The 13,897-nt window shown below is 42.3% G+C and overlaps 3 protein-coding genes across 3 annotated transcripts; 2 read left to right on the top strand and 1 right to left on the bottom strand.

Moving 5' to 3' along the window:
- Positions 1 to 368: 368 nt before the first annotated feature.
- Positions 369 to 575, top strand: ETH_00017640 (uncharacterized protein; the record flags this gene model as incomplete). The annotated part of the gene is made up of 1 exon (XM_013379357.1): positions 369 to 575. One exon carries the CDS (start codon positions 369 to 371, stop codon positions 573 to 575), a length of 207 nt encoding a protein of 68 aa, XP_013234811.1.
- Positions 576 to 1,074: 499 nt separating this feature from the next.
- Positions 1,075 to 4,802, bottom strand: ETH_00017635 (uncharacterized protein; the record flags this gene model as incomplete). Its single annotated transcript, XM_013379356.1, has 5 exons — positions 1,075 to 2,851; positions 3,130 to 3,243; positions 3,452 to 3,894; positions 4,115 to 4,576; positions 4,719 to 4,802. 5 exons carry the CDS (start codon positions 4,800 to 4,802, stop codon positions 1,075 to 1,077), a joined length of 2,880 nt encoding a protein of 959 aa, XP_013234810.1.
- An 8,255-nt stretch (positions 4,803 to 13,057) lies between these two features.
- ETH_00017630 (uncharacterized protein) lies at positions 13,058 to 13,807 on the top strand (the record flags this gene model as incomplete). Its single annotated transcript, XM_013379355.1, has 1 exon — positions 13,058 to 13,807. A coding segment is annotated over one exon (750 nt), but the record flags the coding sequence as incomplete, so codon positions are not given.
- Between the last annotated feature and the right edge of the window lie 90 nt (positions 13,808 to 13,897).

Below are 13,897 nucleotides of genomic sequence, written 5' to 3'. Positions count from 1 at the left end.
GGGTTAGGGTTTAGGGTTTAGGGTTTAGGGTTTAGGGTTTGCAGGGCAAAGAAGAGTCGCAGAAAGAAACTTTCAAAAGACTGAAGCAGGAAGTGCAAAGGAGGTTTGCAGCTTTTCCAAACCCTTTGCCGCCTTCGAGGCAAAAGGTTTGGGAGGTAAACCCTAAACCCTAAACCCTAAACCCTAGCTTTCAGTAAACCCTAAAGCCTACCTTTCAGTAAACCCTAAACCCTAGCTCTAAGTTTGGCGTTGCGAATTGCAAGCCCTAAACCCTCGGGCGCGCTCTCTCGAGTCCCTTTGAAACGCCGCCGCTCCTCTCCAACTCCTAAACCCTAAACCCTAAACCCTAAACCCTCGTTTGTTTGCAGATGTTGTTGATTCTTTACGAAAAGTACTTGTCGGCTTTGAAGCGCCGCTCTTCCCTAATGGAGAAAATCCTCGAACACCAAGTTGCAGCAGTTGAGCTGCAGCAGATACTCAGCAGCAGCAGCAGCAGCAGCAGCAGCAGCAGCAGCAGCACTGCTGGCAATTCTTGCAGCAGTGCAGCAGCACCGACGCTAAAGCTTCAGCTGTAGGTGCAGCAGCAGCAGCAGCAGCAGCAGCAACAGAAGCAGCAACAACAGCACCAGCGGCAGATGAGAACGAGGGATACTTGTCGCTGCTGCTGCTGCTGCTGCTGCTGCTGCTGCACATAGTAAGCTGTGGCTCTACTGCTCATGTACTTCCATATTGCTGCTGCTGCTGCAATTGCTGTTGCTGCTGCAACTGCTGCTGCTGCAACCATAAAAGCTAGAACCTAAACCTTAAACCCTCGACACAATATAAAGACGATACTCTAAACCCTAAACCCTAAACCCTAAGTCTACACCATTAAATAATTATTAAAAATTGAGACCGCTACTTCGAGTTTGAAAACCGGCTCTCATCCCCATTAGCTGCTGCTATTTCTGCAGCAGCAGCAGCAGCTGCTGCTGCTGCTGCTGCTGCTTTGTTCTCTAAATATTCTAAGGATTCCCAAAGGGGCCGCCAGGAGCGCTGCAGCCGGAGTGGCTGCTGCTGCTGCTGCAATTCTTGCTACTGCTGCTGCTGCTGCTGCTGCACTTGCTGCTGCTGCTGCTGCTGCTTGTTGCTGGCGGAAAGGCTCGTGATAATAGCCTGTGCAAGTCTGAGGCGACTTGAATTGTTTGCTGCTGCAGCGCTGTCGTACTTCTGCTGCTGCTGCTGCTGTTGCTGCTGCTTTTGCTTCTGCTGCTGCTGCTGCCTCTCCAGTGCCTGCAGCTGCTGCTGCCGACACACACGAGGCCTCCAGTGCTCCGAAATGTCGTTGCGTGGGCGCCACAAGGTGCCTTTTTGCTGCTGCTGCTGCAGCTGCTGCTGCTGCAGTTGCTGCTGCTGCTGTTGCTGCTGCTGCCAGTAGTACTGCTGCTGCTGCTGCAGCAGCTCGTAGTGGCTTACCTGCTGGGGCTGCTGTTGCAGATGACAGAATCCCATTTCCTGCTGCTGCAGATTTGCTGAGTTCTGCTGCTGCTGCAGCAGCTCCTGGCCCCTATCCTGCTGCAGCTGCAGCAGCTGCTGCTGCTGCTGCGGGGAGCAGCAGCTGCTGCTGCTGCTGGCACGCGGGGCCTTGGCATTTTTCTGCACAAACTTCTGCAGCTGCTGCTGCACTTGCTTCAGCATTTGCTTGTGGGGTCTGCGTTCATTACTGCCGTTTGTTGCTGTTGCTGCTGTTGCTGCTGCTGCTGTTGTATCTGCATCCAGTTGTTGCTGCTGCTGCAGCGCCGTCGCTTCTGCTTCTGCTCTCTCTGCTCCTGCTGCTGCTGCCGCTGCTGCTGCTGCTGCTGTTGTTGCTACGCCTCCTGCCGGCTGTCTCGAAACGCTTCGAGAAGCCAGGGGGAGGGTGCGTCCAAGCTGCTGCTGCTGCTGCTGCTGCTGCTGCTGCTTCTGCGGCCGTTGCGGTTGTTGCTGCTGCTGCTGCTGCGGCCTTTTCAATTGCTGCTGCTGCAGCAAGGGGACAGAAAAGACAGGCACGAATTCAGGAGCGTTCGGATTGAGACCTTTTCTAGTGCTATCTGCTGCTGCTGCTGCTGCTGCTGCTGGCGTGGCTGGTGCAGCACTAGCAGCAGTGCTAGGTGCTTCTGCCGCTGCTGCTGTTGCTGTTGCTGCTGTTGCAGTCGGGGCAGCAGCAGCTGCTGCTGCTGCACCCGACATATCTGGTTCACCTGCTGCTGCTTCACATACAGCGGCTGCCTCTTCGCGTTCTGCTGCTGCAGCAGCAGCAATCGCAGCAGCTGCAGGACTCAACTGCTCTTCATCCGATTGCTGCGCAGCAGATTCCTCTTCTGCTGCTGCTGCTGCTGCTGCTATTTCAGCTTCTTGCAGCATCTCCTCTTGCTCTTCTCTTGGTGCTGCTGCGGTGGCGCTGCCTCTTGGTGCTGCTGCGGTGGCGCTGCCGCGGCCTGTCCACAGCGTGTGCTGCTGCAGCTGCTGCAGCTGCTGTTGCTGCAGCTGCTGCAGCTGCTGCAGCACCTGTTGCCTCCGGGCCCTTTGCTGCTGCTGCTGCTGCTGCTGGTGCAGCGGACTCACGGGCGGCGCATTCGGGCTGTTAGGAGCAGCAGCAGCAGCAGCAGCAAGCGTCAAGTAGCTGTCTGCTTTTCGCACAGTGCTGCTGCAGTCAGCGCTGAGCTTGCCTCGCAGCAGCAAACTCTGCAGCTGCTGCAGCAGCTGCAGCAGCAAGTGTGGGGCCCCCACATAAGTTGCTGCTAAAACCCTCTCCAGCCAAACTCCCTGCAGAGGCACTTCATCTTCAAGAAACTCCAGCAGCCAGTCAATGCCGCGTGCGTAGTCCCCAGACCTAAGCAGCAGCAGCAGCAGCAGCAGCAGCAGCAGCAAGTGCAGCAGGAGGTGAAGCAGGTGCGTCAGCAACGGCAAGCGCAGCAGCAGCAACGAGCAGCGCTACTTGTGAACGTGGCAGCAGCAGCAGCAGCAGCAGCCACGAATCCGCCGACAGAAGCAGCAAAACCATCAGCCAGTAGCTGCAGCAGCAGCAGTAGCACCGAGAACTCCAGCAGCAGCAGCAGCAGCAAGAACTGCAGCAGCAGCAGCAGCAGCGGCAGCAGCAGCAGCGCTTACGCGAGAGCGCACTGCACGAGCAGCAAACAAACGTCTTGTCTCATTTTTGCATTTCTTCTTTTGAAGTTTTCATAAACAGTAACAGCAACCTCCAGCTGCCGCAGCTTCTGGGCCCTGCATGCAAACCCTAAACCCTAAACCCTAAACCCTAAACTCTAAACCCTGAACTTTAACTCCGGGAGTAACTGCAGTGGGAAAAGGCAGCAGCAGCAGCAGCAGCAGCACGTGAAGCAACAGGTGCAGATGCAGCAGGAGGTGCAATAAGAGCAGCAGCAGCAGCAGGTGCAGCAGCAGCAGCAGCAGCAGCAAAAGGGGTTCGAACCTTTGCAGCAGAGGAATGGCTTCAACATTTGCCAGGTACTGCAGCTGGTTGCCACTTATCTCATGCTGCTGCTGCGGATGCTGCTGTTGCTGTTGCTGCTGCTGCTCGCGCTCTTCCTCCAGGTGATGCAGCTGCTGCAGCATATCTTTCTCGCGCAGATCTTCCAGCTCTTCAGTCCTGCTGCTGCTGCTGCTGTTGTTGCTGCTGCTGCAGTCGCTTCTGCTGTCTCCAACCCCAGCTGCGTGCAGCAGCTGCTGCTGGCTTTGGGACTCCAGAGCGCTGAGAACCTCTCTGCTGCTGCTGCTGCTGCAAGCTGCAGCAGCAGCAGGCGCTGCAGCAGCAAGTTGTGCTGCGCTGTGGCGCTCATAGTCTTCAGGGCCCGTGCAGTGCCGCACAAAGCGGAGAACAGAAGCAGCAGAAGTCTGCTGCTGCTGCTGACACTTCTGAAAACAAACGCAAGACAAAAGACCTGATTGCAAATGCAGCAGCAGCAGCAGCAGCAGCAGCAGCAAGATCGACGGCAGGAACACAGCAGCAGGGCAAGCACGAGCCCAAGCAGCCGCAGGCGACGCTGCCCCGGCAAAAGAAACACCTAGAACCACAGCAATAGCAGCAGCAGCAGCAGCAGCAGCAGCAGCAGCAGCAGCAGCAGCAGGAGCTGACGAAGCAGGCGAGGGAGCGCATCATATCCTGGAGTGTATAGACTCTGGGGTCTGGAGTGTCTCGAAGCTGCTGCGAAGTTTGGTTTTGTTTTTTGTCATTTCTTTTTTCTGGAAAAGAGAAATGCGCAAAAGATGCATGCAGGCTCTGCGTGCCTTCGTGCTGCAGCTGCTGCCGCTGCTGCTGCGCTGCTGCGCCGAAGTCCTCGAACTGCGCGCTGCAGCAGGGGGCGGTGCAGCAGCTGGCGCTGGGGAGGGGGTCTTCGTGGAGCTGAAAGGCCTGCAGCAGCTCGCCGTTGTTGCGGCGCTTCCTGCTGCTGCTGCTGCTGCTGCTGCTGCTGCTGTGCTGCGGGGCCTCCCAGCGCTCTATCAGGGGCGAGGGGTTGTGGCGCTGCGGCGGCGAGGGCAGCAGCAGCGGGGCCTGGGGGGCGCAGCGGCGGAGGCGGCGGTAGAGAGAAAAAGCTGCCTGCAGCGCAGCAGCAAAGCGGCGGAAGAGCAGCAGCAGCGCATGGGCGGCAGCAGGCGAGGTGGGGCAGCAGCAGCAGCGCAGCGCCGCCGCCGCTGCTGCTGCTGCTGGTGCTGCTGGTGCTGCTGGTGCTGCGGCTTACGATTTCGAGGGCCAAGAGTACTGCCGCGGTGAGCAGCCAGTTAGTCAGCTGCGAATAAAGCGATTCGAAGGAAGGAAACTCCATTTTGGCGAAAATAAATCTCGAAAAGCTGCAAAAGAGGACAAGATCGCGGCGCTTTCGGCCCGGTGGAGCGCGGGCTAGGCGCGGCGCGGCGGCTGCGATTGCAAGGTGCTCTGCGATGCCAGCCGCCAAAAGCGAACATAATAACAAAGACAAAAGACAAAAGTGCGGACTTGGAAGTCCAGCTGCGATTGGAGTCCGCGGATCAGCCGGAAACGCCCGCTGCGCACACTGCACAGAGGCCCTGCGGCGGTGGACCGGCGGCCTTCCGCGCTCTAACGCCCAGCTCGCCGCCCGCGAAGACAACTAACGAACAAACAATCCAAAACAAACTTTAGTGCAACTCGAATGTTCCATTTGAAGCTGCTTTCGCCGCGCTTTCCGCGGCCGGCTCTGCGGCGGCGGCGCCGCCGGTGGTCCGTCGGCGGCGGAGCCCTGAGGTGTACGTACACCGCACTGTGCTGGCTCCGCTCGCGCGCCCGCGCGCTCCACTTTCCGCGGCTTCTTCCACGAAATCTTTATATTTTGCAATTTATAAATAATAAAACTCGAGTTAGGAAGCTGCAGCTGCTTCTGAAAAGCCCAGACACCCGGCGACTCCGGACTGCCCACGCGCCTCGCCGCCGCAGACGCCCTGGCCTGCAAACGCCGTCTGCCAGCTGCGGTTAGCTGCAGCGCTTTAATTCTTTTTAGAAATAGTTTAATTCTTTTGCAGTGCAAATTAAACTCACCTGCGAGGCAGCAACTGGCGCTGCTGCTGCAGACACCCGCAGCAGCACGAGCAGCAGCAGCAGCAGCTGCAGCTGCGCCCTCCGGCGCGCGTTTCTCCAGTGTCTGGGCCCAAACGCAGCAGCAAATCCTTTTCCGAATTTCAATTCCAGTTTTGTCTCCAAATTAATTTCCTTAATATCCTCAAAGCCAGCCCCTGCGCCGCTTTCCGTGTCCTCCTGAAGAAAACAGCAGCTTGAGATTTCTTAAAGTAGAAAGTTCATTAAAAACTCCAATTCGAAGTAATTCAAATGCAGCAGCTCTTCTAAACTCAGGGCTTTCTGTTCCTCCGCAAAGCAGCAGATCTGCGGCTTCTGCGCAGCTGCCGCTAACTTCAATTTAAAAGAAACTCCATTTAGTTGAAATCTTTCAAATTAAACCCAACTCAGCGGCTGCAACTCCATTCAATAAGTGCGCCACTTGCTGCTGTAGGATCAGAAAAGAAACAAGTCCCGAATCAGAGCCGCTGCGTCTGAACTTTGCGTTTTTCTTGCAAATCTGCGGGCTAAAAAGAAAAAAATACAATCTAAAAACAATTAATTTGAATTAAAAGCTATATTATCCAAAGCTTTTCACTTTTGAGAAGGTTCTGCAGCGGCGGAGTTCCGAGCGCGCGCGCGTGCTCGTTGAGGTGTACGTACACCGCCGCGCGTGCCCGGCGTCGGTTTGCAAGTTTCGCGTTTCGGCACGAAAACAGGCGAAACTTGGCGGGAAAGATCGGCTTTTTGGTTGAATTAATTGAAATACAGAAAATGGAAGACAGCGGATTGCAAATTCAGTATTATCGCGCGCTTTTGCAGCGGTGAGATGAAAGAATTTTCGTTTTTTTCGCTTTCCGAATTCCGCGTTCAGACTCGGCGCGATCGAGGCGCAGAACCGCATGCTGGAGTTCGAGCTGGAAACCCACGTTTCGGTGGTTAAATTGTTGGAGGAAAGTTGCGAAAAAGTAAATTAAACTGAAACGAAAACAACTTGCATGCAACTTGCATGCGTTTTGCTTCGCGCGCGGCCCGCAGCACGAGAAAGCCGTCTGCGAAAAGCAGCAGGAGCTGAAAACGCTGCAGCAAAAACATTCTCAAGATCTTGAAAACTTAAAACTTCAAGAAGAAACGCAAAAGGGACTGCTGGCTTCCGTTTCAAGTGAAGCAGCAGCTTACCACTCGCTGAGTGAGGCAGAAAGTTGAATTTTTCGAAGTTCTCTTAAAATCATCTCCGCATGCAGAAAACGACCTCCATTCCACTGTCTCTACGCACAAACAACTCATTGCTTCCAGAAATAAAACCACTTTCGAAAAAAGAATTCAAGTTTCGGAATTTCTGAACTCCAGGGGAGTTGAGGGAAGTGCCCAGCTCGCCACTTCGACAGATGCGGGTGAGAAACCATTTAATTCATTTGTTTTGATTAAATTGAATTGAATTAAACCAAATTATTTTAAATTGAATTAAATTCAATCAAATTATTCTAAATTGAATTAAATTGAATTAAATTGAATTGAACTTTATTTGAATTAGATGGAATTAAATTGAATTGAATTTTATTTGAACTAGATGGAATTAAATTGAATCAATTTAATTGCTTAATTAAATGAGATACTAAAATCAAAAAAAAGAAAGTGCAAAACTCGAAAAGTAAAACTTGATGAAGATATGAATTTGAACTTTAATTCATTTAAAATCGAAAATGGCATTTAAGGACTTTGGTGGAACTGTTTGAAGTTGAATTCAAAACGTTTGAAATAAATCTTGTGAGTTTGAATTTCAGGTGCTTAAAATAAAGCATTTGAACTTGAATTCAAAAGAATTAAAACCAAACATTTGAATTTAAAAGCACTAAAACAAAGCATTTGAACTTGAATTTAAAAGAATTAAAAAGATAGAAAAGCATTTGAATTTAAAAGAACTAAAACAAAGCATTTGAACTTGAATTCAAAAGAATTAAAAAGATAAAACAAACTAAAAAAACTAAACTGAAAACTTTCTTCTGCAGACTGCTGCGCGGGCGCAGCCAATTTGCTGGCGAAGTCTCACAAAAAAAAAGACGAAAAGATTTCGCAAATTTTAAATTTGCATTTTTTGTTTTCTGCAATTGGAGACTCTGAAGAGGCTCGCCTCAGAATGGCCTTTTCTTGCATGCGGGCAAGTTGCGTCGATTCAATTAATTCGATTTAATTTAATTTGATTTGATTCAATTAATTCAATTAATTCAATTGATTCAATTGATTCAATTGATTCAATTGATTCAATCAATTCAATTTAGTTTGATTTAACTTGATTTAATTTGATTCAAGTTGATTCAATTTGATTCAATTTGATTCATTTAATTCAATTAATTCAACTGATTCAATTCATTCAATTCATTCGATTCATTGCATTTAATTTAATTTAATTTAATTTAATTTAATTTGATTCAATTTGATTCAATTAATTCAATTAATTCAATTAATTCATTCAACTTAGTTTCTTCTTTTGAGTTTATTTCGATTTAAGTATGTTTAATTCAGTTTATTACAATTTATTTCAATTTATTTCAATTTATTTCAATCTATTTCAGTTTATTTCAATTTGCTTCACTGTGTTTCAATTCAATTCAATTTACTTCAAATTTAATTCAATTTATTTCAAATTTAATTCAGATTGATTCAATTCAACTCAATTTATTCCAATTATTTCATTGTTTCATTTTGTTTAATTTTTTTCAATAAAATAGAGTTTGATTTAATCCTTGATGAATTTGTTTCATTTACTTCCGGTTTAGTCAATTAATGAAATAAAAGTGAATTTGATTTTATCCTCTTGCGTTTAATTTAATTTAATTTAATTTAATTTAATTTAATTTAATTTAATTTAATTTAATTTAATTTAATCCAATTCAATTCGATTCAATTTAATTCAATTTAATTCAATTTAACTCGATTTAACTTAATTTAATTTAATTCAATTTAGCTTCACTATGATTCAAATTGATTCAAGTTATCCAATTAATTAAATGCCTTCGTTTTAATTTGATTTCAATCTATTCAAATAATGTCGGTTTTATTTTAGTCTTTACTGCGTTGAGTTCATTTCAATTAAATTCAATGCATTTAATTGAGCAAACATATTTGATTTAAAACTAATCACATTAGAGTTTATTCAAACTGAAATTATTTAAGTTAAATTAAATTAATTTCAATTAAATTGAATGAAGTTAATTTCAATTTAATCAGAGTGAGACTTTAAAGGAATGAAGTTGAATTTGTTTTCTTTAAATTAAATCAGAGTCCAAACTTAATTAAATTAAAATGAATTATTATTTTGAATTGATTTAATTGATTTAAAGCAAATTAGATTACGTTTGTTTATTAATTAAACTGATTTGAATTGAATTGATTTGAATTGAAATCAATCTGTTTCAATACAATTAAATTAAATTAATTAAAATTGAATTTATTTGAAATAAGAAAATTAAATTAGAACAGTTGCAATTTGTTTGAATTAAATCAAACTGAATAATTCTCAATAGATCAAATGGATGCATTTTGATTTAACCCAATTTGATGAACTTTATTTGATTTAATATAACCATTTTAAATTCAATTTAAATTAAATTAAATTAAATTTAATTTAATTTAATTACTTGAAAGTCAATTTAAATTAAATTAACTTGAACTGTTTTGTCTCAAATTGATTCAAAATAGGCTGAATTGCTTTGAATCGAAATAATGGAATTTGTTTAAATCCCTCAATTTAAATTGAATTTTAATTCAATTTAATTAATTTGAATTTCAATTTAATAATTAAATTAAAAACATTTTTAATTTATTTTTAATTTTTTTTCCAAGCGGCTCCGTATCCCCGAAATTGAGTTTTAAATCTTCTTTCTTTTGAATTCAAATATTTTTAAATTAAATATTTTTAATTTATTTATTTACTTATTTATTCATTTATTTAGTTATTTATTCATTCCTAAATATCAAATAACATTAAAAACATGTCGATTTCAAGTCTTTTTTCTGCAATTTGTTTCTTTTTGTTCATTTTTTGAATTTGAAGAATTAACTAAAATTGATTTATTTTATTTTTCTGCAGGAGGCCTTGAGACTAACTGAAGAAAATTTAATTTCCTTCGAAGCTGTTGCCCAATTTGTGAAGAAGCAAATGAAGAACAGCAGCAGCAGCAGCAGCAGCAGCAGCAGCTCGAGTGTGGACTATTTGTACAAGTTGGTGGGTTTTGAAAGCAGAAAAATAAAAATAAATAAACTAAAAAGAAATAAAAAAAGGAAATAAGAAAATAAATAAATAAATAAAACGAATAAAGGACAAAGAAATAAATGAAAGAAATAAAAAGAAATAAAGAATAAGAAATAAACAAAAGAAATAAAAAGAAATAGAGAAAAAGAAATTAATGCAATTCTCGCGGCAGGCCAAAGTGACTTTGTGGCACTGGAATCCCTCACTGGAATTTGTCGAAGGGAAAACAGAAAAAGAAGAAAAAGCGGAAAAAGAAAAAGAAGGAAAAACAGAAAAAGAAAAGGAAAAAAAAGCAGAAAAGGAAAAAGAAAAAGAAGACAAAGAAGGCGCTGGAGAAACAGAAAAAGGGGAGGAAAAAGAAGAAGAAAAAGAGCAAAAAAAAGAATTTCAAAGTTCCAAAAAAACTTCAAAACTCCTCAAGTTCAAAGCCCTCAAAGACACTTTTTTGGCCAACAGAAAATGGCGCTGCGGCCCTTCAGCAGTTCTTTACGGCAGCGCCAGTTTTGCAAAAAGTGGAAAAGACTTTTAATGCATTTCGAGTTCCAAATAATTAAATCTGCTTCAACTTTTACTTTTATTCAGTTTATTTCAGTTTCTTTCAGTTTAACTCAGCTTAATTCATTTCAATTCAGTTTATTTCAGTTTAATTCATTTTGATTCAGTTTATTTCAGTTTAATTCAGTTTATTTCAATTTATTTCAATTCGATTCAGTTTATTTCAATTCAATTCAGTTTAACTCAGTTTAATTCAGTTTAATTCAATTTATTTCAATTTATTTCAACTTAATTCAGTTTGTTTCGATTTAATTCAATTTATTTCAATTTATTTCAATTTAATTCAGTTTAATTCAGTTTAATTCGATTCGAGATTTAGTTTTTTGTTTTCAAGTTTTGAATTGGGTTGATTCAATGCAGTTTGGGCTTTATTTTCAACTTTTGATTTAACTTAATTTAATTCAATTCAATTTAATTCAATTCAATTCGATTCAATCCAATTAACTCTTCAAATTTGATCTTAGTTTCATTTTAATTCTTTGTTTTCAACTTTTAAGGTCATTTAATTCAATTCGAAAAAGTTCAATTAAACTCAGATTCAAAAAGTGCTTTTAAATTAATTAAATTTAAATCAATACGAGGTTTAGTTCTTTATTTTCAACTTTAAAATAAAATCAATTTGCAACTTTCAATTTAATTCAATTTAATTTAAGATTTAATTCTTTACTTTCAACTTGTAAATTAATTTAATTTATTTCAAAATTTAATTCTTTATTTTCAACGTTTAAAATGAAAATAATTTATTTCAGAAATTGAAAATAAAGAATTAAATTTTGAAATGAATTAAAATTTATTTAATAGTACAGCAGCCCAAAAGCAAAAAATGGCGGTTTTGTATTTCAAGACTTTTTTATTTTCAATTAAAATTGAATTAAATAATTAAATTTTAGATTTAAAAATAAAATTTGTTTGCAGAAATATTCGTTTTTTGAGATTTAAAACAATTCAATTTACCTTTAGTTGGAGAGAAAGAATTGGAGAAAAGGAAAAGATTCATTTTTATTCTCTTTGATAAATAATGTTTGCAGAATATCTGTTTAACTTAAAAATAATTAAATCTTTTTTTATGACTAAAAGCAATTTAGAAAAGAAAAGAGTTTTTAAATTAAATTCAAAATAAAAATTCATTTTTTCATCTTTTGGAGAAAGAGCCCCTTTTGTTCTTTTGCTTTTCCTCAATAAAACAAAACTCGAAAATAAAAGCCTTTAATTCTTTTTATTTAATTCATTTTATTATTTAATTCAATTTATTTAATTCACTTTATTTAGTTAATTCATTTTATTTATTTAATTCACTTCATTTATTAATTCATTTCAATTATTTAATCCATTTCAATCATTTGATTCATTTCATTTATTTAATTCATTTCATTATTTAATTCATTTCATTATTTAATTCATTTCATTTATTTAAGTTATTTTACTTAATTTGTTTCATTTATTGAGTTCATTTCATTTATTTATGTTATTTTATTTATTTAATTCACTTCATTTATTGAATTCATTTCATTCATTTAAGTTATTTTATTTATTTAATTCACTTCATTTATTAGTTGATCTTCTATTCCAACTTTTATTTCGTTTATTCCGTTTATTTTCTATTTAACTTATTTCATGAATTCCATTATTTTGAACTGTTTTACCCATTGAATATATTAATTTTATTATTTAATCAATTTTATTTAATTAATTAAATAATTTAACTGATTTAATTAATTTAATTAAATTAATTAAATTAATTTAATTTATTTGAAGCATTAAATTAACTTCAATTTGGCGAATTCAAATTCGAAGACTCTCCGGCGCAACTGACAAGCAGGCGGAGCCAACAGCGAGGCGAGAAGTTGAAGAGTCAATTTGGGAGAATTTTTTGAAATTAAAACTTCAAAAACGAAATTAAAATAAAAATAAAATTAAAAACAAAAGAGTTCTTTCCAAGAATTCACTTAAGTGGAACGAATTGGGGAAATGAAGCTGAGGGAAGCTGAGATGCTGAGGACCCAACAAGACTTGCCGAACTTGAACGCCGCGATCATCTCGGCTAAGTCGGGGAAGTTTCATTTATTTTTGAATATTCATTTCAATTACTTTCTAAACTTTTGAATTTCACAAATTCGAATAAATGAAATGCAATTTCTTTCGCGCTTTCCCCCGCTCTCCGCGCCGTGCGTTTCAGCAGCTGCTGAGGACTGGCGCAAGGAGGAGGAAAGCGAAAACAAGAAAGCTCCGATTAAAGGCATTTATTCTTTTAAACACTTTGACTTCATTTAAAAAGGAAAACAATTTAAATGCAGTCTTCAAAAGGTGAAGCTCGCTTCAGAAGCTCCTGCCAGTTCACATTTCACAGCACCAATGGTCACCCACCGCGCGCTGCTGCTGCTGCTGCTGCTGCTGCTGCTGCTGCAGCACGGGAAAGCAAGTGAGCTGCGTCTTGCGCTAAAAAACAGGAATTTTCTCCCAATTGATTTCACTTTGCATTTCTTCAGGGATTTAATTTCTTTCCTTTCTTTCTTTTCCTTCAACTCCTCCAAAGTGCACTGAAGGCGCCGCCAGTGGGAGGCGCAGCTTCTCCGCAAACACTCTTGTGAAATGCGAGTTGAAATGAGCGGAAAAGAAAGTTGAAACAAAAAAAACATCAAATTTCTCCTATTTTTGATTATTATTGCATATTTTGTTTCATTTTCGTTTGTTATTTCCGACAAAAGATGAAATTCAAAGAACTACCCGGGACCGCCGAACAGGCGGCCCTCAGGTTCCTTCGGTTCGTTCTTCTCGTCTTCTTTGCCTCTGCGCTTAGCTCAGAAGCAGCAGCAGCAGCAGCAGCAGAATTGGAAGCAGCAGCAGCAGAGATCACAGCAGCGGAGGCGGAAACAGCGGCGGGAGCAGCTGCAGCAAAAATGGCAGCAGCAGAAATGGCAGCAGCAGAAATGGCAGCAGCAGCAGCTGCAGCCGAACTAGAAGCAGCAGCAGCAGAGCCGCCTCTGAGCTGGGGTGAAGAGTGGGAAGAAGCTGCTGCAGATTCTGTTCTTCCTTTGGATGACACATTTGACCTTTCGGAATTAAATGAAAACAAAACAAATGAGTTCTCCACTCAAGAGACCCGCTACTTGGAAGACCCTCAAATGAGCAGCAGCAGCAGCAGCAGCAGCAGCAGCGAGATGGAGGAGGCAACTGGAGGCGCGGAGCCCTCAGCATACATGAGCGCAGCACCGATCCCTGCATCAGCAGCAGCAGCAGCTGCTGCTGCCGCTGCTCCTGCAGGAGCAGCAGCTTCTCCTCCTCTTCCTGCTGCAGTGGATGCTGCTGCTCCTCTTGCTGCTGCAGTGGATGCTGGTGCTCCCCTTCCTGCTGCAGTGGATGCTGCTGCTCCCCTTCCTGCTGCACTTGCTGTTTCCCTTCCTGCTGAAGCGGCTGCCCCTATTCCTGCTGCAGCAGCTGCTGCTGCTCTTCCTGCGGTAGCTGCTGCTGCTCCTACTCCTGCGGCAGCTGCTGTTCCCAGTCCTGCTGCAGCGGCTGCCCCTGTAGCTTCCCCTGCTGCAGCAGCT

This window comes from Eimeria tenella, genomic scaffold (genome assembly GCF_000499545.2).
Source record: "Eimeria tenella Houghton genomic scaffold, Eth_scaff240, whole genome shotgun sequence".
In the NCBI taxonomy this organism is placed as follows: Eukaryota; Apicomplexa; class Conoidasida; order Eucoccidiorida; family Eimeriidae; genus Eimeria; species Eimeria tenella.
The sequence above is the reverse complement of the archived record's forward strand: the minus strand, read 5'-3'. Positions and strand labels throughout refer to the sequence as shown.